The sequence below is a fragment of the Passer domesticus genome, chromosome 2, assembly GCF_036417665.1.
Source record: "Passer domesticus isolate bPasDom1 chromosome 2, bPasDom1.hap1, whole genome shotgun sequence".
Taxonomy (NCBI): Eukaryota; Metazoa; Chordata; class Aves; order Passeriformes; family Passeridae; genus Passer; species Passer domesticus.
This window is the reverse complement of record NC_087475.1, coordinates 87,168,901-87,194,068: the sequence shown is the minus strand read 5'-3', so window position 1 is coordinate 87,194,068 and position 25,168 is coordinate 87,168,901. Positions and strand designations below refer to the sequence as shown.

Here is a 25,168-nt window from a genome sequence, read left to right as displayed (position 1 = left end):
CTTCTGAATGTAAAACCGTTCTGTGATTTTTCAGATAAAGCACTTGCATGTGAAAAGCAACCACAGTAAACTCACTGGGGTGCTGGGAATGTGCTTTGGCAGAGGCAGGATCTTGTTTCCTCATACTTCCATGGTGCTAGTATGGATCTAAACAGTCCATCCTCTGTGTGTGCATCTCTACCATCCCAACTCTTCTTCCAGCATTCTCTCTGTTCCTCCATGCACTCCCAAAGCTTGAGGCTGCTTTGGCAAAAAAAAAAAAAAATCGAGCAAAACAACAAAGCCCCCAATCTCTGCAGTGTTTTCCCTTTTGTTTGAGGTTTTTCTGGGCAGAGGGGAAAGGGAGAGGATGAGGAACAACTCTGGTCCCTTCCCTGGTCAGGCTGTTTTGCTTCAACTTCCTCCTGCATCCGGCACCATGGCCTTTCCTGGAACGGGCTCAGCCTTATTATTTCCAGCAGGGTGTCCTCCCTCCCTCCCTGCTTTCCTTGGCCTCCAACCCTGCTCTGGATGCCAGATCTTTGCAGAGGGAGCAGCTGTTTGAGCCCTCTAATCGTGTTTTGGCTCTGGTGGTTGTTTGCTGGACACCTTCGTGATGCGGCCTGGCGAAGCCAGAAAGCCAATTACTGGAGTGCTTCGGAGGGAGGGAAACCACAGCATCAGCCTGAGCAGGGAAGGGTGTCCTGGAGAGCCCTGCTCAGTGAATCCACTTAAAAACAAAGCTGGCTGCTGGTTGCCTTGCCAAAGCAGATTTTGGAGATCACTCAGGCAGCATCAGTGGCTCTTTTTGGCAGCAGTACTCGGCTGTTACATTAGAGATTAAATAGTATTTTTTAGCTTAGCCCAAATCCCAGCACCTTGCTTGAAACTTCTTTCCCTTGTGCTCTGTATGCTGCTGTGCAGAGGGGAGGGAAATCTGTATCCAGGCAAGTATTTCCACTCCCAGTGGAAATCTCAGCCTGACCCTCAAGCTGAGTTTTGCCCTCCACTTTTGGATCAGGAATGCTGACAGTGCACCTTGGAAGTGAGAGGTTTGGTCTGTGCATTGGGTGAGCTGGTCTGGATGGTTGGGAGGTGGGTAAATAAGGAGTGGCACAGACATGAGTAGAAGGGGATGCATGAGGTGCAGGATGGAAGGCAAAAATAAGGGGAGATGTGGGGCATCTGCTGTGTCTGTTGATACCCTGTGGAAAAAACAAGGATGGTCTAAGGTGGAAGTAAGGGTCTAATCTACCCTTACAGCCCTAGAGACTCATCTACTCTTACTGGAGAAAGAGTTAAATTCGTCTAATCATCACTGCTCTCTTCTTGCATACAGAGTGCTTCCAGTGATGCCATGGGATTGCTACAGGCTTTCGTTAGGGTCTGTCTTTAACACCTCTGGGCCTTACCCAGGGCTTGTTTTCTCTCTGCAGCAAGAGGGCCACTTGGTTCAGGTTCAGCCTGCCAAGCCATGACCTGCTGCTGGGGTGGGTCACCAGCCAGGAAAAATTTGGGCATCACTGCACCTGTGGGAAGCAAGTGAAGCCGGGTGGATGTGGCATCCACAGCTTCTCAGAACAACCTGGTCCAGTGTCTCACCACATTCACAAGGAAGAATTTCTTCTTAATACCTAATCTAAATCCACCCCATTTCACCTTAAAGCCATTCTCCTTTGTCCTGTCATGCAGGATACGTTAAGCCCATTGTCTCCTGAACTGGATGCTCTTTGGAGGAGGTGCTGCAGGATGGGAGAGCATCTCTTAGCTTACATCATGCACAGGTGTGATATTGAGCTACATGAGCTGCATGCTCTGGTCCTTCAGCTCTTCCCAGGGAGCAAGGTGGAGCATGGAGATGGTGTTTTTCTCCCCGTTCTGGGCAGCAGGTGGGCTGCTGTGTGCTGAGTGTATTCCTGTCCAAGCAGTGTCACAGTGACTGTGTGGCTCGAGGTGACCTGTGGTCATTGTTGAACCTGAGCTGCATCCCTGCACTGTGAGTTCAAGCCTGGATGGTTGCAACCACCAGAGAAACTCTCTTGGATGAAGACTACACCCTCCCAATCTTCAGGGGAAGAGGTTTTTTCCTCCATACCTGTTTCTCAGTATTTTTATCTCTCTGCAGTATTTAGTTGCAAGCACTGAATTATCTCTGCAGGAATTAATTGTCAGGGGAGATTGTTGCTGATTAAAGAGCTATGCTAAGGTAGATTCTAGAAAAATGGTAATATTATTTTGCCTGGATGAGGACAATGTCATTTGGAGGGGAAAGCCTGAGAGAGTAGTTGTGAGGGAGAGAGAGGCCAGGTATTTTGGGAAAAATTATGGAAGCAGGAGATCTTAGGGCGCTAGGACCATGCCATTTTCAGCCCTACTATGGAACTGGGGAGAGATGCTCTCAGTCACAGTTCTGAGATTTTTTCCCAGACAGACAAGAGAAATCTTGTTTTAGAAACCAAGAAAATAGGATTTTTCAATAGCCATTCCCTGCCTTCCTGGTATATATCTACTGTGACTTGTGTATAGGGGTTTTGTCCATTCACAGAATCATAGAATGGTTTGGGTTGGAAGGGATCCTAAAGATCCTCTAGTTCCTTGGGTAGGGACAGCTTTCACTAGACCAGGGTGCTCAGAGCCCCATCTAGCCTGCCTTCAACGCTTCCAGGGATGGGATATCCACAGCTTCTCAGGACAATCTGGTCCAGGGTCTCACCACCCTCACAGGGAAGAATTCTTTCCTAATATCTAATCTAAATCTACCCTATTTCACCTTAAAGCCATTCTCCCTTGTCCTGCCATGCAGGATACATTATGTCCATTGTCTCCTGAACTGGATGCTGGTGTCTTTGGGGGAGGTGATGCAGGATGAGAGAGCATCTCTTAGCTCCACTCTTCTTTACATTATTAATCACTTAGCTCTTTTCTCTTGCTGTATGAGGATTACACTGCCAATCCCCTTGGGGGTTTCCTGGAGGGGGAAAGGAGTCAATGAACTATTTCACTAAAAGCAGGACCAGCACTTCCCTGCCCACAAGTTTCTGCATTAAAAGGTTGTTTCCCCAGTGTGTAGTGCAGGCTGGGAAGCTGGCAAAAACACAAGAGTGAAGATAATGGGGAGGACAGAGGTTAGGATCTTGCAGTTCTTTGCTCTCCAAAGTTCACCAAGAGTTTAGCAGGGAGACACTTGCAATGGCAATTGGGTGCAAAAACGTTCTGGTGTCCCACTTGCAGATGTTTCTTCCAGAAAGACTAAAATACTAAATTCTGTGCTCCAGGTGTCTTTACTGAGCTTTTTGCAGTGTCTTGGCCTGTCTCTCTCAGTTTTGGTCTCTTCCAAAGAATGCTTGGGGTTAGTCTTGATGCTGGGGCTCCTCTGTGCTGCTGGATTGGCTGAGGGATCATCTCCTCTGAACAGAGTCAACAGACTCTGCCTTGGGTCCACCACAGGGGTTAAAATCCTTCCAGACCTTTGCATTTCTCATCTTAAGAATTTATGAGCCACTTGCCTGTTAATTTATCTGCTGTTTTCAGTAAAACTGGAGCTGATTGCCAGTCTGGCTGTTCCTTGCCAGGAAAGGATTTGGTCATCATTTAATGCAATCTCTGAATTGACCTTGTTTTTACATTTTTAAGCCATTCATAGGCTACTCCATCCCTCAAGGATGAAAAAGAGATTCATTGTTATTATTTGCACTTTTGAAAGGTCTCTACTCCCATTAGATGCGATGCTGACCCTGGCTGCATTCCAGCAGGTCTCACCAGATCCTCCCAGGGCCACGGCCTCGTGGTGCCAGGTGAGCACACTTTCCCCCTTAGCCCCAGTGAGGACTAGAGTTGATAAGCTGCTTGGCACTAGTGCAGCCTTTGATAAGAAATTTCCAGCCAGTCTGCTCTGTCCTCAGCATCAGAAGGACATGGCCTTAAAAATGAAAGCGACGGTAAAATCCCTGGATTAGATTCATGGCGTACTTCTTAGTGCAGCTGCATGTTGGTGACAAGAAATTATTGTACTGGTAATGAGGAAGAGCAGAACAATAGCAAAGCGTGTTGCAGAAAGGTCTGAGCATCCACTGCCTCTGAGCTCCATGGCAGAGAATGTGCAATCCTCCCTCACAGACAGGGCTCTGGGGTCCTGGAGGGGCACAGCATCCTGTGGAGCAATTACAGAGCTGCTTATCACAGAACTACAGAGTGGTTTGGTTTCAAGATCACCTTGTTCCAATCTCCCTGCCATGGGAAAGATACCTTCCACTAGACCTGGTTGCTCAGTGTTAAGGAAACTTCCCTGTCCAGCCATCTAGGAGCCGCTTTGGCAGTCACACTCGCACCCCCTGAGCTGGGACCAAAACCCCTTTGTAGCTCCAGGCTCCAGGGAGACCGTGGGTGCCCCACTTGGCTCCCTACACTCATGGTCAGAACAGGTTTCCTTACTGTGACCCCAGCTTTCCCAGAACAGAGTCTCAGAGATCTGGATCATTAAAATTATTTAATCTTGGTGCAGTGATAGAAAAATGGCCCGAGCTGGTGCCTCTGAGGAGAGACCCCGAACAAAGGAAACCTCTCACAGTCCGAGCATAGGAAAGGCTGGAGAGTCTCCTAGTGTCTCCTAGATCACATGGGTGGGACACAGGTGCCCTTTGTTCCTTGGTCAGCAGTTCACAGCCTCTTGTCTCAGGCTTGGGGTCGCTTCCCCCAGAGCTCAAACTGCAGCTGCTCACCAAGATACCTCCACTGAACGTGTTCCTCACCACTCAAAGCCTGTCCTGGGAATGGGGCGTCTACAGCTTGTCTGGGAAACCTGTGCCAGTACCTCACCATCCTCACAGGAAAGAATTGCTTTCTATTACCTAACTTAAACCTGATTTTACTCAGTTTAAGCCATTTCTTCTTTTCCTGTTACTTCATGCACTTGTCAAAAGTCCCTCTCCAGCTCTCTTGGAGCTTCTTCAGGCACTGGTAGGAGCTCTGAGGTCTCCTTGGATCCTTCCTGTCTACAGACTGCACAACCCCAACTCTCTCAGCCTGTTTTCATAGCAGAGCTGCTTCTGCTATGCATTCCAAGCATCTTTGTGGTCTCCTCTGGACTTACTCCAGCAAGCAAGGTCCGTGTCCTCCTTATGGTGGGGTTCCCAGAGCTGGATGCACGCTCTGAATCAGCCAAGGCTTTTAATCTTGGTGCAGGCTGGGAGTTTCTGCAATGCCTGTGAGCTCTAATCTTTGAGCCCTCAGAGAGGATGGCATTTTGGGGTGATTTACCTGTGTTAAGGGCAGGTGTTCCTGCTGGATTAAGTGTCTTCACTGAAGCCCTTGAAAAGACTTGATCAGACATGATGCTGCTTCTTGCAGAAGGAAAATAAAATACAAAGAGTATGACTGTGTGTGTGAATGTGCAAATGTGTGAGTTTGTGAGTGAGCTGTGTGAGTGGAAATATAAAACAGCTCTTCTTTGATATTTCTGGACCTTTGTGAAGAAACCACTGCTCAGTGATGCATTCCTAACAGTCCCCATCCAAGAAGGAAAAGGATGAATAAGCCATCTTGGTGGAGAGTTGTCATGGATGGTTAAATTTTGATTGTGGTCTGATGTGAATGCCACTGACAGAGTTACATAGGAATTAATATCCCTTCTCCCAGTTAGCAGAAGCTCATGACTCCACATCTCTAGAGGGTGGTTTTCTCATAAACCAGGATTCTGTTTGTAAAGCTACACCCAGTGTATGAATAACCAGAATAGGCGTGGGCTGGAAGTAGTTTCTTTAAATGGCTTAAACTCATGATAACCTCATTTTTCATCATCTTTGCATAGTCAGGGATTAATTTAGATTGTGGTGAGGTCAAGTCCTGTTTTTGAATGGAGGTGCTATGAATGGGACACAATCACAAACCAGAGTATTTCCTTGCCGTGGGAGAAGGAAATGGAGAGAGTATGGCTCAAGGGGGCATGGGAGGTGTCCCTACAGAAAAGCAGTTTGGAGATTTTGATCTGAGGTACGCACAATGGAGTGTGGAGGTAGTTTTCCTTTGCAGCTTCCAGTTCTTCTTTTCCCATCAATAACTTGACTCTTATGTTAATTAAAAACAAACATACAAAACCAACAGAAAACCCCTGCACAATTTAGATTTCTAAATCCTGTTTCAGAAGATTGGCTTTCAGTGGAACACAAGATTTGGGATTCAGGCAGGGCAGCTGCTGAATGATGTTGCTAGGAGGCAGAAACAGTGCAGCTGAGCTCGTGACCACATCAGCTTCCTCCAGGATTTCACTGGCTGGGTTTGGACCATTCCTCCTGAAATACTGTAGTTTTTCACAGCAGGACTTACTTGGATAGGCTCTTCCCTTTCCACCAGCATGGCCCCACCTCTGCTTCCTCCAGGGTGGGGGCTGATGGCTCAAAAGTGGTGCAAGATGTGGAGCATCCTCAGGGCTCCTGCCTGTGTTTTGTGGTCCCTCACTTGTACCTGCATGACCATGATCCTCCAGGTCTGGGGCTTCATGCTTATAGTTTCAAGCCAAAGCAGTTCCTCTGTTTGGGGTTAAACCCACAACTAAAAGTGTTGGAGCAACTGAGAGCATGGTGTTCCATGTGGGAGGAGAGGCTTTGTATGTGGGTGTATTTTAAACTCACAATACTGTTAAACCAGGGTTGGTTCACCCTGCAAGTCCTTCCCAGGGGAAGGTGGTCAAAGGAAGTTTGTAGGAGAGCTCAAGACTGGGATGTGATGGAGGATGCGGGAACTTGGGTGAAGGTGGCCAGCAGCACTGTGCTGAGTCAGAGAGGTGTATCTGTCACGGGTGTTAAACAGCCTTGGGAGCTTACTTCTTTCCTCTTCCTTGCATGTCCTCTCCCTGCTCTGAGTACCCCATCCCCCAGTTTGTCGGTGAGCTATGTGAAGACTTTCCTGCTTTGGCAGTGACTTCTGCAGACCTCAGGGCTCTTGGTGTCCAGGGAGTATTTTTTTTCTTAGTGCCTTTGCCACCAGACAAAAGCACTTGCTGTGGGCGAGATGGCCTGGGGAGGGCTGTGTCTGGATGTGTGGTGATGCTAAAAGCCAGGCTGTGCCAGCCTCTGCATCAGTCTTGGCTGGGTAGAGACTGAAGTAGTCCTAGGTGGAGTAATGGTGAGACTTCCCAAGAGTACATCCCTGGAAAGGGCATGTGCGGGGAATGACAGGTCTGGGGCCCCTGTAGTTGTGCTATTCTCTTTCCAGTCTCTCTCCACTGCTCCTGGGGAAGTGCAGTACTCTCACAGCTTCTTGTGTCTCTCCACCTCTCATTGCTTTATCCTTTTTTGGGTGCCTTTGTACTTTGGATACCCAGAAGATAAAACTTCAGAGGGACCTGACAAGGTCCTGCAAACTGACCTTTAGATCTTGTTTGCCTCTGTCCCCACTCTTCCTGGTGCCAGAACAAACGCCATTGCATGATGCTGTGGTACACAAACTGAGTCAAGCAGGTTGCTGGGAGTGTGGTTTTTGGATGCCTCCCTTCACAAGCAAGTCCTGTTTGCTGTGGGTGGTGTTCAGTGCCCTCTGCATGGTGTGGGAGCTGATAACAATACAAATGTGTACACACTGAGATAGTGAGAGTGGATTAGCATTAGGGATGACTGAATGAGGCAATACAAACCCCCACAAACTGTTCTGTAGGGTGTAGATATTCCCACCCAAGCCTACCCTCCTTCCATGTGTCTGAAGCTGATCTGCCAAGTATATATTTTTTAGTAGAGCCCGTAGTGACAGGACAAGGGATAATGGTTTAAAACTGAAAAAGGATGGATTAAAAGTAGATATAACAACACAATTTTTTTATAGTGATGGTGGTGAGATACTGTCACAGTCACTTCCCTGTTGCCCAAACAAGCTGTGGCTGCCACATTCCTGGAAGTGTTCAAGGCCAGGTTGGATGGGGCTTTGATCGACTTGGTCTAGTGAAAGGTGTCCCTGCCTATGGCAGGGGGTTGGAGAGAGGTGGTCTTTAAGGTCCCTTCCAACCCAAACCACTCCATGATTCCAGAAGCCTATATTAATCCATCTGAAAGCATAGACACCTGGTATTCTAAATTCACCCCGTTTCCCTTTCCTTTGTCTCCCTGGTGCAAATTTTATTACTTCCCCTTTTTGCAAAATCACACCCCAGCTGCAGATACCTCAGCAGGGCAACACAGAGACCTTTGTGTCTGCTGTGTCACCGTTGCTTGCCATGCCTGGGGGCCTCTTGCTCTCTTGTCTGTGGGAGTGACATTTAAGACAGGATCCTTTTGGTTCCCTTTGCTCAGAAGGGAGGGAGGGAACGCAGCCATGCTAATAGATTATTTTGCTGATTTTGCAAGTCTGAGTGAAGGCATTGTTCTGAAACAGCCAGGCTCTGCAATGAAATTAGACTAGTCTGTTCCTTACAAAATCTTGTTAGCAAAAAATGGTCCTGGCATGCAGCAGATGTTGTATCTCTCGTGGTTATTCCTCCTCCTGCCGTAGCTTTTTCCTCCCCACATCTGTTTGGACATGATCTAGATCCCCAGTGAATCTGAATCTCAGAAACCTGCACCAGGAAACATTTATGATAAAACACTCACCAATTGTAAAGTAAATTAGAGAGTGTCTTTCTCCTTACAATCCTGTGTGGAATTGGACTGGCTGGAAAAGGTGAGGAAGATATTTTCTGCTTTAAATGTATTTGGAAGAAAATTGTGTGTGTTTTGGGAAATATCCCAAAAGGGAGAGCAGAGGGAAAGACCATGTGCTTTTGGGTGGGAAGCAAAAAAGTACAAAATAATTGCTCTGTGTATTTTTTTTTCCTTAATGAATTTCAAAAACCCAAAGCCAGAGGGAGCAAACTATCCCAATCTGGGCTCTCATAAGCCAGACCTCTGCAATCAGCCCCTCTTCAACAGGGACCTGCTCTGGCTCTGATTTCCACCTCTGTTCCACATCCATTGGAGGAGGGAGGATGTGAATCACCAGAACTTTAAATCACTATTTTGGCCCTCTTCGTGTTATCAGCTGAATCTTTCCATAGAACCATCTGCACAGGCTTTCTCTAAATTGTGTTTTGTTGCCTGGAGCTCAGCAAGCATTTCAGCAGACAATTTTAGGGAGGGCACATCATTTCTGATGGTGTTTAGGATCCTTGTAATAACCATCTCCAGAAGTGTTCAAAGAACATGTGGGTGTGGCACTTGGCAACATGATCTAGTGGTGAACATGAAAATGTTGGATTAATGGTTGGACTTGGTGATCTTAAGGGCTTTTCCAGCCTCAATGATTTGGTGATTCTTGGAATCCTCCAAGACAGGTTCTCCTTAGGGGTAAAGAGACATGAGTTCTTAACTCTCCCTTGGCCAAGGTAGAGTTAAGAACCACACACTTGAAACCACAGCTTCCCTGCAGCCATAGCTTTTGGCTTCCCCTCCCTATTCCTTCCTGCTCTCCATCTGTGTCCAGGAGTAACCTGGACCAAGGATCTGGCTGCAATAAATGAAGGACGGGATGGACTTCCTGTCTGCTGAAGCCTCAGGTGGCAAGAGGCAGTTTGAGCTGGTTCTGTGGTGGCTGAAGCCTGAACCCAGAAAGCCCCAGGGTGTGTGTGGGTGTAGATGTTGCTATGCTGCCCTCCTCTCTCAGGGTCATGATGCTGGGAGGGTGACGTGGTGTTTGCTGCCTGGATAAATGTTATTGCTCACCTGGATCGTCTGCTGCATGGTACGGAGGGGAGGAAACCAAGGTCATGACCTTCTCTGATCTGGGAATCTCTACTTCTCTCCTCCCTTTACACATGCAAATCCCAGACCCTGTAATTCCATCTGGCTGGAGAACAAGCTCCTTATCACTTCCACTTAGCACTTTTCACAGGAAAAGGAGCGCTAAATGTTCCAAAGCTTTTCTAGGCTTTTTGACTTAGTTCCCACTGGTATCTTGTTCATCAACCACCTCTGTATGTGGGCATGGTGCTCCATGGCTCTGAGTGTGCTTTGCATCACACACCAGTGTGCTCCATTCAGTCCTGGAGCATTGCAACCTGGCTGAAGCAGTGCCTTGGTCCTTGGCTCCCACCTCAGTACAGCCAGAGAATACAGGGAATGTCATCCCAGTGATTGAGGCCACACAGTCTAGACAGGTACAAAATGCATGAGTGGAAACTCAGCATCTTCCATAGGGACTGAAGAATCCAAGTAATTTAATATTGGTAAGCTCCAGTCTAAGGAATATGGCAAACCTTCCCAGGGGATTTTTCTGAGGAGACTGACCCATGGATGAGACTCATCCTGATAGAATCAGTTCCACGGCATTAGAACAAGGAGGCAGTGCTGCCTTCCCCTTCACAAGGATTGGATATTAGAAAACATTTTGTCACTGAAAAGGTGTTCAAGCACTGGAACAGATTGCCCAGGGAAGCAGTGGAATAGAAATATTCAGGAAAAGTACAGATGTGGTGCTGAGAGACATGGTTTAGTGGTGGACTTGGCAGTGCTGGGTTAATGACTGGATTTCATGATCGTAGAGGTCTTCTTAATGATTCTGTGATTCTTCACTCTGGAGAAGAGAAGGCTCAGGGGAATCTTTACAATGTCCATAAATACCAGATAGCCGGGAATGGAGGAGACAGAGCCAGACTTCTCAGTGGTGTCCAGTGACAGTACAAGAGACAGTGTCTGCAAACTGAAAATCCGGAAATTCCATTTAAGCATGAGAAAAGACTTTCTACTGCAAGGGTGGTCCAAAAACTTGCACAGACTTCCCAGAGAGGTTCCATTCCTGGAGATACTCAAAACCTGACTGAACACAGTCCTGAGCAACATGCTGTAGCTGACCCTGCTTTGATTAGGGAGTGTGGACCGGATGACATCCAGAAATTCCTTATAACCACATTGATTTGGTGATTCTTTGCTTAGGATCACTGGGAGTCCACTGGGACGAGGCTCAGTCCCAGGGCTTGCGTGTGGTGTGAGGGCCTTCTGCAGGGAAGCGTGGTAGCTCTGCTCTGCACTTCAGGGCAGACCTTACTGCAGCTTCTCAGTACTTGAAAGGGGCTTATAAGAAAGATGGGGACAAACTTTAGCAGGGCTTGTTGAGACAGGACAAGGAGTAGTGGTTTTAAACTGAAGGACAGGTGATTATACTACTTGTATGCAAGAAGTTTTTTACAGTGGTGGTGGTCAGACACTGGCACAGCTTGCCCAGAGAAGTGATCGATGTCCCAGCCCCAAGAAACATTCAAGGTCAGGCTGGACTGGGCTCTGAGCAATCTGATCCAGTTGGTGATGTCCCCATTTATTGTAGGGACTTGGACTAGATGGGCTTTAGAAGATCCCTTCCAACCCAAACCATTTTGCATCTCTCTGTTTCTCATGATTTCGTGTTCTCACCTGTGTAATACCAAGCAGCTCCTTTATTGTAATCTGCGTATCCCCCCAAGGGCAGAAGGGGCAGCTGTGGTCCTCAGGTGCAATAAAGAGCCTCTGTTCCCCAGAGCAGGATCACAAAGAGCTGATCTTACACACACCCCACCCCCAGACACTGAACCCGCTCCTCTCGCATCCCGGTGTGCGCTCTGTTCCCCAGAGCTGATCTTACAGACACCCCACCCCCAGACACTGAACCCGCTCCTCTCGCATCCCGGTGTGCGCTCAGCGATGCCGAGAGCCGCAGTGGCTCCTGCCCTTGCTGCTGTCGGCTTGCCTCCCCCTAGCGCCCATCCCAGCATCCTGCAACGCCAGCTCCAGGGCATTAGTCCTTTTCCTTGGGTCTCATCCTGGCCAGTTTGTGTCAGGTTAATTTGGAGGTGTTTGGTGCTGGCTGGGCTGGGTGGGAATAGCAGGAGGTGCTTGTGGTTCCTTTTCCTCCCTGTGATGGGGCCTTAGGCAACATAATCTGATGGGTGGGGCCTGTGCATAGAGTGCAGGGCTTGGAACTAGATGATCCTTAGAGTCCCTTCCAACCCAGACCATTCCAGGAATCTATGGGTAGAGGTAGCACAAGTCCTCAGATGCAAAGTCGGGGGAGGGAAGGGCATATTATTTTGGGAAAAACCAGCCTGAAAAATTGGGAGGTGTGGGGGAAGAAGAATAATCTGCTTTTCCTTTTTCCTCTTGAAATTAAATGTAATAACAAAGGGGAAAGGGTTCTTTCAGCTCTTTGTCTGTCCCACCTGCTGCCAGCCTCCGGCTGGAAGTGAACTTACAAATGGAATTGAGCAGGAGAAAAAAAAAAAAAAAGGCAGTGTGTCACCTGAAGCTTGCTCAACACCCTCTGTTATTTAAGTGCTTTCTTGGTCAGGCTCTAAGTGGGAGTGGGAAGCAGGGAGGGCAGCCTGGAGAGGAGTCAAGCAGAGAAAAGCCAATGGTCTTGGTGCATGGTTGGAGGGATGAGCTTACCTCCCAGCTGCCTCCTACCCAAGTTTCTCCATTCATAGTGTCTATGCACAATCCACCATCCTGGCAGAATGAGTATTTAATCCTTCTGGCCCAGCTACAAAGCTTTTGGCTCACCAATTTTTTTTTTATCTGCTGTGCTAGGATCTGGAAGGACAGATCCCTCACCCTTGGTAAAATAGTCACAGAGTAGAGGCATCTGAAGGAAGAGATTTACAAGGGCTGTAATGGTATGAAACTATACCATTATCAACAGGGATAATTATAACAAAGCTGCACTGGTGCTGGGACAGAACAGGGAGTAGGTCTTGTGATGCTGCCCATGTCCTGGTGAGAGCAGAAGGCAGGACAGGTCCTTCTGCCACTAGCCTGATGAGCGAGGCCAGCAGAAAGCTGCAGGTCAGGTTTATGTGGAGTCTGAGGAAGAGAGGAAGTGACTTTCCTTTGCCAAGAAGCCCTGATTTCCCTGTCTGCTCACTGAGCCAGTGTGTCTGTTTTTCTCCTGTCCCACAGGAAATCTGCAATGATCCACATCTTTTTGTGGATGGGATCAGCTCCCATGACTTGCACCAGGGCCAGGTTGGGAACTGCTGGTTCGTGGCTGCCTGCTCCTCCCTGGCATCTCGGGAGTCTCTGTGGCAGAAGGTAAGTGGTTCCCCATGCCAGGGGAGAGCCTGTCAGCACTTTGGCTTTGCATTGTGTTTGTCCAGGTCAAAAACTGGTTCTCAGAGATGCATCATGTCCTGAAAAGCTGATAATGTGCAAAAAATCTCCCTTAAAAGACTAACTTGCAAAGGGCATTAGTCATCATGACTGCAGTCACCACACTCCAGCCAAACCCCTGGCCAGTTTCTCCTTAAGCAAGTGGATCAAATCCCCTCCTGTTTTTCAGATCCCATATTTGATCCTTTGAATACCAAAATCATCCAAAAATTAACAGGAAGAACAAAATTCAGGATGCTCAGCTGCAGCATTAGGCCCCATTTCCCTCATTCCCATGGTGTCCCCTCTTTGACTGCTTACTGTGTTCCACCTTGGCAGAGACACCTCATGCTGGGGCAGGAAGGTTGATTTCAGGGTGTTAGCATCTCTCCCAAGTCACTGCTTGCCCAAAGCATCCATCCCTGGTGTGTCCCATGGCTGGATGGCACCATATGGCAGTGCTCCTTCAAGTGGGGAGTCCAAGGGGAATGAACTGTATGCCAGAAAGGCACCAGAGAGCTGCACCAGAGCGAGGGGCTGCAGGCCTGGGGAGCAAGCAGAGAGGTACAGGGGGAAGGAGGTGCCCAGTGCCACGTCCTTGGACAGTCTGTGCCCATCTCCACCATGGCCTCAGTGGTGCAGGATGTCAGCCCTGTGAAAGCCAAGGCAGGGGGACTTCAGCCTCCAGTGCAGGTGTGCATCAATGTAGGGCAAGAGACCAGCAAGTTGTAAGCAACTTTTCCCAGATTTTACTGTAAAAGGCAGCCAGGGTCAGCAGGCTGCACCACCTCCTTCACCTACAGCCTCCTACAGCTGTGGGCCTGAGATGGTTTCCTCCACCCCACATCTTTACATCTGCTCTGTGTGCTGTGGTTCTTCCAGTCTCTGCTTCCTGTGGTGAGCATGGACACCAAGCTCAGGGATTTCTTGCAGCATCCCCATTTTTTGTTAAAATTGAGGTTTTTCTTTATATGGGAACAGGATGGCTGTTGTTGCCTTCTAGATAAGCAATAAAGCTTCAAGCCATGGTGGCTGTGGTGACTGCTGTGGCTGTCATCACAAGGGTGATGCACAGGGTTGTTTAGCTTGTTCCTCACCATCAGCATCCCCCAAGGGTGAGTGGGCAAGTTGTCATCCTTCCTCACCATTTACTTCCAGCTCTGCCCTGGGAAATGCCAGCCAAACAGAGGCTGGGTCCCTTTGGACACTTCATTATTTCAGTTTGCCAGGAATTGATTTTCCTCCCTTGGCAATTTGGCTGTGTGTGTTTGTGACTTCTCATTTTCCATTGCTTTAACTCTCAGAGGTTTTTTTTACCTGCCCTCTCTTTTCTTTCAGAAGGGTTTGATTTATAGAGTTATATAGGTTGGAAGGGACCCTAATGACAATTTAATTCCAGCTCCCCTGCTACAGGCAGGGACACCTTTCACTAGACCAGGTCGCTCAAAGCCCCATCCAACCTGGCCTTGAACACTTCCAGGGATGGGACATCCACAAAGTCTCTGAGCAACTTGTGTCAGTGTCTCACCATGCTCACTGTACATTTCTTATTTGCTGAAGATCTCAGAGACAGAAATAATGAGCCCACGGTTGTTAAGTGTGGTTACACATGCAGTTGTGATAACATTGCAGAATGTCTCTATTTGGGGTCTGGCAAGAGCTGAGAGATGCTGATGCAGGCTTTAGTATCTCTGAAATATCAGCCCAGGAATCTTGGCCCAGATCACCCATGGCTACTAGAAAATGTGTTCCTGGTGTACACCAGGATGTAACAGAGGCTCTGCATGTGAAACTCTCTCTCTTGAGTGTGGGGAGGAGGAATATCTTCAAGAAAACAAGACAGGCCAGCACATCCCTGTGGGTCCCAGGAGGTTATTTTATTCAAACATTTTCTTCCACTTTGCTTTCTCCATGTCCCTGCTTCCCATTATGTCTGTGTGGTGTGAATCACTGAGTGGGAATGGGGTATTAGAATTTAGTTGAGAGTTGTTTTCTAAATTCCTGAGTCTTGGATGACCCTACATGGCTCTAGGTGTGATCTGGCTCTGTAACACCCTTTCTATGACCCTTCAGATGTGTCTAGCTTTTATGAAAATAAATTGTTAAAATGGGGAGCAAAACCATGCCAGGATGCTAGAGCCAATTTGCTGCTGCAGGAGCAGTGTGGTGTCTGACTCCTGCCAGCTGTGCCATCCAGAAAAGGGCATGATGGTCATGTTAGTTTGCTATTCATTGACTTAATAGTCAGTTTGTCCCTTGGGACCCTCATGTCCTTTTCTGGATGGCACAGCCTGATGGAGGCCACCAAAGTGGTCAGGAGGAAAGTGGGTTTATGCATCCAGGAGGAGAGAAGGTAAAAGGGGAACTTACTGCTGTGTGCAGCTACTTAACCATAGAATCACAGAATGGTTTGTTTGGAAGGAACCTTTAAAGGTCATCTAGTTCCATCCCTCCTGCCATGGGCAGAAACACCTGCCAAGGGACCTTGTTGCCCAGAGCCCCATCCTGCCTGGATAGGGGAGTGTGGACAAGATGGACCCAGGCTCTTGTGGGGATGCACAATCGGAGGACAAAAGACAGCAGCACAAGCTGCAGCTCATCTTCTGCATGAGCTCAGTCAGACCCTGGAACAGGGCCCAGGGAGGCTGTGGGACCTCTGTCCATGGAGATACTCAGAGATGGACTGGATGAAGCCTAGAGAAACATGATTTAACCCTGAAGTGAGTCCTTCTTTGAGCAGTAGGTTGGACCAGACCCCTCCAGAGTCTCATTCTAGCCTGAATTAGCCATGAACCTGCACTCAGAGAAAGCCACTGCCACTCATCCCTCCCAAGGTGGCATCCCTGGCTTTGTTTTGGGATAATGAGCCATGGTTGTCAGGGAGGTTGCCGGGCAGGCTGACATGAGACATCCCTTCCCTATAGATTATCGTGCACAGCAGCAACAGCAGTTCTGAATCTGCAAATGAGTGGGGAGGGCACCCAGGGGAAGCCCCAGAGGTGTTTTGCGTCACCGGCCCGGGTTGCCTAGCACTGCTGCGACTGTGGAGAAGGGACACCAGCTCCGGGGTCCTGTCTGATCTTCCCCCCTGCGTGTCCCGTTTGAGAGCCACGCGCTGCTGAGGACGGGGCAGAGAAGCAGCCGAGGTGATGGCAGCCGAGGTAGGGGTGCTTGAGCTGCCCTTCAGCTGCGATGAGCAGCTCACCCGGCGCATGCGGCTGCGATTCCAGAGCCTGCAGCAGAGAAACACGAGGCCCCAGGATGGTGAGAGGCTGCTGCGTCCCAACGAGCACATCTACCGAGTGGATTTCATCCAGCAGCACAAACTGCGCTTCCTCCGCTGGAACGTGCAGCTGGAGAGCCCTGGGAAGGTCACAGTGACTGGCACCTCCCAGCACTGGACTCCTGATCTCACCCACCTGATGAACCGGCAGCTGCTGGAGCCAGTGGGCATCTTCTGGAAGAAGCTGGGGGCCGAGGAGGTGGAGTGCAATGAGGCAGATGCCCAGGAATTTGGGGAGCGGATAGCAGAATTAGCCCAGATCCGCAAGGTGATGTATTTTCTCCTCACTTTCACTGGTGGCCTCGAACCAGCTCAGCTGAAAGGCTCCATTGTTTTTAAAGCCTGATCCCCTCTTGCTCAGCTTTTCTCGCTCCAGCTATGCTTCTTTCAGTTCAGTTCTTTGTTCCATTTTTACATCTGTTTTTTTTCTTTTTAATGAGAGACAGCACTGTGGTAAAGCAGAGAACAACTCAGTGCTTCTGGAGCCCCTCAGCCCTGTGAAATATTCCCCAAATGTGCTGCTCTCTGTCTAAATGATGAGAAGGGGACCATGAGCTTCCTGCTGCATTTGCCTGAAGTATAAGACTGTGTGCTTGTGAATTCATCAGGGATTCACTCAGGGTCTTACTGGCTTGGAAATACGAGGCTGCCCTAAGTCCTCTCACTGCACAACAAAAACCCACTGGAAAAATAAGTAATTGCCATACCAGAAAACAGCAGGGACCCCTGGAGAGAGCCCTGCTTTCCAGTTTCCATCCTTGCCATTGTTTGTGATGGAGTGTCTCTCCTTGCAAGGTGCTGGGTGCTTGCAGGCTCTGGTGACTTGTGCTGCTGCTGTGGCTGCTTGGAGTCTCTGAAGATCAGTCCCATGGAGAATCCACCTTGCTGTGAAGCTGAAGTACATACAGTTGGACTCGCTGTGTTCTGCAGATTGTAAACCCACTGGACTAATGGGGAGGTTGGACCAGCCTTTTCTGACCACTGCTACCATTTCTTGCTGGGGGGATTGTGGAATTTGTTGGTCCAGGATGGGTTGGAGCAGATGTGTGTGTGGGGGCAGAGCCAGCAGCTCAGAGCAGCCTAGACCAGCAATGAGTCCTCTGCAACAGAGCTAATTTGTGCTTTATTCTGTCCTTAAAGCACCTATGAAAATATTTACTCTGAAGTGTCTATAGAGAGCCATGAGGCTGCAGGGCACTTTGCAAGCCACAGAGCAGAACCTGCTGCTTCTGTCCCTGAAAAGCAGTGTCTCCTGCCCTCTAAAACACAGGGAAGGGTGTCTGGGTGACCAAGGGAGCAGAGGGGAGTGGTACATTTATAAGTATTGGAACAGCAGAGTGTTTTGTTCCCAGTTTGCCCCATGACTGCAAGTAAAATGCTATGTTTCATGTTTCCTTTTCCTCCACCAAAAAGTGGAGAGTACTTCAATGAAGCTTCTGAGACACACAGATAGAAAAGTCCCTTTAAAGAGTCCAACATCTTCTCCAAACCTCCAGCGATGCAGACCGTATGCCTTCCCCAGCCCAACAATAGTGTGTAAAATGACATGCACAAGTTATGCCAGGCAGAGAGGAGAAAGAAAGCAGACCAGCTATTGGCTGGAGAGATGGTGGGAGCTCAGTCTTGCCCAAAACCAAGGCCCAGTAACCACCAAATCCTACAGCCATGCCATGGCCATTGCCAGACAAGTTGATGTGTTTGTTTAGACCCTAAGAAATGCTGGACTTGGTGAGTAGAGAGAAAAGTGGATGCATCCATGCTTGGACAAACACACCTCTAGGGTCCTAGCAGACTGCCATAAAAAACCCCTCCTTGTACATCCCAGAGCAGAGCTCCTGACTACAAACCACTTTAGACCAAATAACAGGAGCCACTGGCAACATCCAAAGGGGTTATTGCATGCCAAGTCTCACAATATGCCATTGCTACGTTGCTAGGGTAGAGTTCTTGCTGCAGATATCCCGCTGGGTGTTGGTGTACCACAGTAAATAAAAAAGTAGTAAATAAAGTAAGTAGTAAATAAAAGCCTAGACAATGGGTTCACCTTGAAGACTGAGGCTGTTTGTGTCTTCTTCATGCTCCCTTGGGAAGCTGCCCTAATCCTGCATCAATAAAGCACCAAATTTCAACTCAGTATTCTTGAGCCTCTTTTAACTTCCTGTAAAATGTAAGGTGAACATTTGCTTTCCTCTCTCTTGGTGTGAAAGGCTTCATGGAGTATTGAGTAGGTTTTTTGTGGTCAAGAGGGGATTGAAGCTGGGCATAAAAGAGGAAATGATTCTCAGGTGGATCCATGTTTCCTTCAGAACTGGGGAGGGAGGTGAGGGGACCAGTGTGATCTCTCTCTGCTGCAGGGAAGATGAGCCTCTTTTTACCAGTCACTGAAACTATCCCTACAGTTTCAGCATCCCATAAAGACTTTCAGATACATACCCTGTCCCATCTCCCATGGGAATTTCATCTCAGTCTGTACCACAGCTCAGCAGATTGGAACAGCTGGGTGCCTCTCTCCTTATTCTGAGCTGGCAAGTTCCCAGCAGGAGGCTTGGACAACTTGACATGTACCAATTTCTCCTAATCAGGGAGGATTTTTTCCAGGGTCACAGGTACATTTTCTCTTAATTAGCCATTCTTAAGAAAATTGAAAAAAGCTCTAAATCAGCTTAGGGAGGTCAGCCTGGCATTTCTGAGCTCCCAATGTACCTGTCTCTGAACCCTTTCACTGTAAATTTGTCACACTAAATGGTGTTGCAGGTCCAGATTTTGTGAAAAATTTTCCAGCCCTCAGGAAAAAGCAGGACAGCTGGGTGAAGGAGGAGAATGTGGTTTCCCCATTGCCCCAGTGCCACAACCAAGCTGAGTGCAGGTCTTGTGGGATCCTGGGATGGGTGGTCCGTGGCATACTCTCCAGCAAGGAACACCTATGGAGATCAGACTCCTCTCATTTCCTCCTGGGTCAGTGTAGAGAATGACCAGTCCTTGCTCCTGGAGCCTGCTCTGGATGAAAGCTGACCATTTTTGCTGCCTTCAGTGGTGGAAGCTGCTCCCAGAGCTGTCCCCAAGTGGAGAAATGAGGAGGATGGTGGGGACCTGTGTGTCCTGCCACCAGTGACAGCAGGAGCAAGTCTCAGACCCAGCCAGCTGGAAGCTGTCACTACCAGCTCTGGCAGACAAGCTGCCTCTAATCAATGCTGGGATCATCTCTAAGCCCACATTAATAGCGAGTTGATTACCACAATGTCCCTCTATGACAATTCATTAGGATGAGCTCCAGTCAGGAGGGAATCAATGGGCACTGATGGAGGGCTGGCTGACCTCTCCTGGCAGTCTCCAGAGAGGACTCTGGGACACAGTTGTTAGCACTCCTATAAAACACCAAACCCTCCAAATGTGGCTCTTTTTCATGGCTTTGTCTGCTCTGCTTCTATTGATCCAGATGACTCCAGAGTGCCTGTGAGCTTTCAGGGCTGATGGCATCATTAATATTTCAGTATAGGAGCAATAAGAGCCCTGGGCTGGATCATTGCTGGTAGCTAAGGAGTTAGGGGGCTCTTCAGAGGGAATTCTCTCTGTACAATTCCTGCTTTGTGACAGCAGACCAAAAAGAAAAACAGCTCTGTCCACTGGACAAGGGTGCACAGTAAAGGTGGTTAGGTGTGTTTCACAGGTTACTTCTTGAAGAGGCTCTTTCCATGCAATGTAGGTGTGTCCTCTCCTATCCCAACATGCTCAGCTCTCCACTGGAACATAATAACATAACATAATGCATGCTTGCATGGACACCTTGGGGTTTTTATCACTGAGTTCGTGATCCTTTGGGAGCAGGTGAGTGGAGTAGCAGGGGTGTGGGCAGTCAGTCACATCACTGCTGCTGTGTAAGTCAGTCCTTGTCAGCCATCAATTACAGTAACCACACGTGGCCTCACATGCCATGCAGTAAAACCACATTGCCTCCAGCCTCAGCAGAAGCTAAACTGCAGTGTGGTAGTCCTTATTGTGTGCCTCTGTGTCCTGGTTCCAAACAAGATGCACATCCCCCTACATGCAGCATCTGTGCCTGGCTCTGCCCTTTTCTCTCCCAGCTGTTGGGTGAATTTTCCATCCAAAGCAGAGCTGGTGGTGCCTGCAGCCACAGTGGGCTATGGACTTTGGCAGTTCCCCTTTGCTTGTGCCTGCCCTGCTGGCAGTGACACCGAACCTGTGCCTCCTCTGACCCCTCAGCTGCTCTAGGGCTTCTTTCAACTCAGGCCTTCTTTTCCATCTTTCATCAAATCACCTCCATGTGCTTGCCTGGGTGAGTGTAGTAGTTCTTGACAGGGAAGAATGGAGACCTTGAGGGAATAGGGATCCTGTTTTTCCCACTTTTACTTAACAGAGTAGGCTCATGCAGAGTATCTGCTGCCTGTTCATTTCTACCAGGTAGATGAATACCACACTTGCTCTTGGGCCAGTCAAGTCACACCAGAATCAAGTAGAAGAATCAAAGAAGGTGCCCTTTGTTAGTGGTACCCTACTGACACTAAAAAAACAAAAACAAAAACATGGTCATAAAAATAACCAAACCTGGTTCAACAAAGAACTCATCTGTTCCAATAGACTATCTGCAGAAGTAGATGGCAGCAGATGTCCAGGGTAGGGTTATAAGAAAGAGGACAAAGGTATTTAACATCACCTTCCAAGGGGCAGTGAAGCCTAAGCTATTCCAGTACATGTTAATCTAGTCTATATTGGCAGAACCAGGTCCAAAATCTGGCCCCAGAAGACTGTAAGCAAGTCCATCCCCCTCATATTCTTCCTTGTCTTTGATATTGTCTGCATTAGTTCCAGGATGAGAGTCAATCCCAGAAAAAAAAGGAAGTTTATGTTCCTCTTCTTTTACAGGTCATCCCAGACTGGAAGGAGCAGGAGTGGAACCCTGAGAAACCTGAGAGCTACGTGGGGATCTTCCACTTCCAGTTCTGGCGTTTTGGTCAGTGGCTGGATGTGGTGATCGATGACCGCTTGCCCACCCTCCACAATCAGCTCATCTACTGCCACTCCAACTCCAGGAATGAGTTCTGGTGTGCCTTGGTGGAGAAAGCTTATGCCAAGTAGGTACCCAGGCAGTTGTAGGATAAAGTGGGACCTGGGAACTCTGTTTTTCCTCTCTGTTCATTCACCAGCTGGTTTGCAGCAGTGGAAACAACATCTTTCCTGTGGAGAAGTAGTACCTGACTCAAACAGGCAAACACTAAGGAAAAAACCCCTTCTCTAGCCCTAATTTACCCTCAAAGCAAAACACCCTTCAATGTTTCTTTAAGTAACACCTATTCTAGAGATTTCAAGTTCCTTTTACACTGTTCCTGTGACAGCAAGAGTGCAGCAAGGAATGTGGGTCCTATTTTTTCACCCTAGTTTGCTGTCCTCTCCCACTTGAAGTTCAAAGAATCATCCACGACCCCTTAAAATGTCAGGCCATTGTTGTGCCATCCCTGCCACCCTCTTTCAGGTTGTCAGGCTGTTACGAGGCCCTGGATGGAGGCAACACAGCTGATGCCCTGGTGGATTTCACTGGTGGGGTCTCGGAACCTATCGACCTGACCGAAGGGGACTACATCGCTGATGAAGCCAAGCGAAACCTCCTCTTTGAGCGCGTGCTGAAGGTGCACAACAGAGGAGGCCTCATCAGCTGCTCCATCAAAGTAAGCAACATTACCAGTACGGTCACGGTGCCATGGGAATGGGCGTTTTAGGATGCAGTTGTCTTACACAGTCATAAACTTCTAAATTAGATCAGATAAATTGTGGCCAAGGGTACCGACTTCTGGATTGTGGTTGTGTTCGAGGGTCCCAGGATGAGGGAAGAGATGAGAATCTTGACTCCATGTTTCAGAAGTCTGATTTATTATATTATGATATGATATGATATGATATATTATATTATATTATATTATATTATATTATATTATATTATATTATATTATATTATATTATAATGCTATACTAAAACTATACTACAAAGAATAGAGGAAAAGGATCCATCAGAAAGCTAGAAAGGAATGGAATGGAATGATAACAAAAGCTCGTGACTCTCAGAGAGTCTGACACAGCTGGATCTTTGATTGGTTATTAAGTAGAAACAACTCACACGGACCAATCAAAGATGCACCTGTTGGTAAACAATTCCACAGACCACATTCCACAGCCATCAGATAGTTAATTGTTTACATTTCTTTTCTGAGGCTTCTCAGCTCCTCAGGGGAAAATCCTAGCAAAGGGATTTTCATAAAATATCATGGTGACACTGGATGATGGCAAAAGGAGTGAATCCTGAATATCAAACCTCTTTATTCCTTGTTGTTATGTCCGAGAGCCCAGATTCATCCTAGCACTTTTTAAAGGCTAGGAGGGGATCCACTTCCGAGAAAGGCATTTTGATGTCTGCATCTGGGCATCTTTACAAATGCTGGTTTCCAGACCTCCCAGTATAACCAGTATATGAGCTTTATCAGTTGCCAGTATGGGAGCTCAGAGACCTCGTGAAGCAAATGAAGAAAAGGGGGGATGCAGCACATAAAATGGCATCTGAGACGTGCCACCTGGCCTTCTCCCTGACTACTGATGCTCGTCTTTTTGGCTTAAAGAACCCTGCAGGGATATCTGAGTTGCTTTCTTTCCCAGCCCCTGCAGAGGTGGTCATGTCTCCCTAGTCTGAGCACTGTCTGTGTCCCCCTGTCAGGCCACGTCAGCAGCTGACATGGAGGCTCGCCTGGCCTGCGGGCTGGTGAAGGGCCACGCATACGCTGTGACGGACGTGCGCAAGGTCCGTCTGGGCCACGGCCTTCTGTCCTTCTTCAAGTCGGAGAAGCTGGACATGATCCGCATGCGCAACCCGTGGGGCGAGCGGGAGTGGAACGGCCCTTGGAGTGACACGTGAGTTGGGATGGACAGCTTGTTTCAGTGGGAAATTCTGCCCTGTGAGGGTGGTGAGGGACTGGCACAGCTCCTCAGAGAAGCTGCGGATGTCCTATCCCCAGAAGTGCTCAAGGAGAAGTTGGATGGGGCTTGGAGAGACCTGATCTAGCAGTACGTTCCCCTACTCATAGCAGGAGGGTTAAAATGAGATCATATTTAAGGTCCTTTCCAACTGAAACCATTCTGTGATTGTATTATTCCATGTTCATTCATACTAGTGAAGGATGTTCATAGGTCACCTTTGTGCTCCCAGTCTTATTCCAACAAAATGAGCACCCAAGAGAATCAGGCTTTGCCACCACTGACTGCTGTGATGGCTGGGGATGAGATGAGGAACCACAGGCAAATTTGACTCTGCCAAAGGCAACCAGAGCCTTTGGCAGAGTCAAATTTGTTATCTTCGTGGATAGGGCTGTGATTGTACTGGGCAAATGAAACCCTGCCAGACTGGATTCAACTCCACTGGTCAGGAAGGAAGTTGAAATTCCAAGCCATGCTGCACTTCCCCTGTGTTTGGCAGATGACCTAACCACAGCAACATGGGGACTGCCTTTATACAGGCCTTGTGCCTTGAATTCTTGTGTGTCCCTTACCTCTGAGTAATGATCCTGATCTCTTCCCACAGCTCTGAGGAGTGGCAGAAAGTGAGTAAAAGTGAGAGAGAGAAGATGGGAATGACAGTGGAAGATGATGGAGAGTTCTGGTGAGTCCCTCCTGGGTTTGTCACTACAGGTCATGCCCACAGCATCCTTCCACCCCATGGAGCATATACGTGTTTTCCATGCATACAGCTATCCAGAGAAAACAGGCTTCCAAGCCATATCATCTCTAGTGAAGCTCCTTCCTTGAGCCCATGGATGTTAGCTTTTGATGGCCATGGCCCTGGAATTGCAAAATGCTTTTCTAGGGCACCACTCGGGGCCAAACTGTTTCACCAGGGTACTGAGGACCTGTAATAAATGTGCTGACTTCATACAGCAATATTTCAGTACAACACTTACTCTTGTGTGGTGAAAGGGCCAATGTGCTACTTCTCCCACTCCAAAACACAGGGATCTGTGAACTCAAGAAGTGTTTACTGCAGGCATAGAGAAAGGTATCTCTATCTCTTTTGGAAATATTTGATGAATAACTTTTGTTACTCATCAGCCATCAGAGACAACCCACACTCTCTAACAGGTGATCAAGAAAATCCCTGCAGTGTACCTTTCCAGGGAATGAAGCAGCATAACCCAGTTCTGCCCTTTCCTGACTCAGGATGACCTTTGAAGATTTCTGCAAATACTTCACGGACATCATCAAGTGCCGTCTGATCAACACCTCCTACCTGAGCATCCACAAAACCTGGGAGGAGGCAGTGCTACACGGGGCATGGACCAGAAGCAGTGATCCCTTGAAGAACCGCTCCGGAGGCTGCATCAACCACAAGGACACTTTTCTGCAGAACCCCCAAGTGAGTAATGGGGCAGAGGGCCTTCACGTGTGCTTCCAAGTGTTTAACTCTCCTACAGGGACCTAGAAGGCCAAAATGCTGCCAGACCTCTAATATATTATTTGTGCTTATGGCAATTCTCTGGCACAGCACGCCCAGCATTGAGGCCAACTCTATTAACATTATCCCTCTTTCAAGGAGACTGCATCCAAGTGCTTAGTGTAGAGCATCTTGGCACAAGGAAAAAAACAAACTGTGCCACAGGGTAGCAGTGTTGGCTGGCTCCAGTCAAACAGGGTCAGGAGTAATTTCCAACAATCTGGACATCTGAATGACCAAATTCCAGTTTTTGTGCCCAAACTTTGACGCTGTTTAATTTACCAGGACAGGTGTAGCCCATAGAGCTATCTTCTATCTTGAAGTTCATCTCCTGGAACAAACTTTTCTTGA

At 48.2% G+C, this 25,168-nt stretch overlaps 2 protein-coding genes across 2 annotated transcripts in view; both read left to right on the top strand.

The window, feature by feature from the left end:
• Positions 1-25,168, top strand: part of CAPN5 (calpain 5) — a 53,069-nt gene that overhangs the window by 19,348 nt on the left and 8,553 nt on the right. The window contains exons 3-8 of the mRNA XM_064409799.1: positions 12,861-12,992; positions 21,214-21,422; positions 21,821-22,013; positions 23,051-23,244; positions 23,912-23,989; positions 24,544-24,739. Coding sequence (XP_064265869.1) covers positions 12,861-12,992; positions 21,214-21,422; positions 21,821-22,013; positions 23,051-23,244; positions 23,912-23,989; positions 24,544-24,739 — 1,002 coding nt within the window. The remainder of the gene's footprint in view (positions 1-12,860; positions 12,993-21,213; positions 21,423-21,820; positions 22,014-23,050; positions 23,245-23,911; positions 23,990-24,543; positions 24,740-25,168) is intronic.
• OMP (olfactory marker protein) lies at positions 16,199-18,322 on the top strand. Its single transcript, XM_064409801.1, has one exon. The coding sequence runs from the start codon at positions 16,199-16,201 to the stop codon at positions 16,676-16,678; it is 480 nt and encodes a 159-aa protein (XP_064265871.1). The 3' UTR covers positions 16,679-18,322.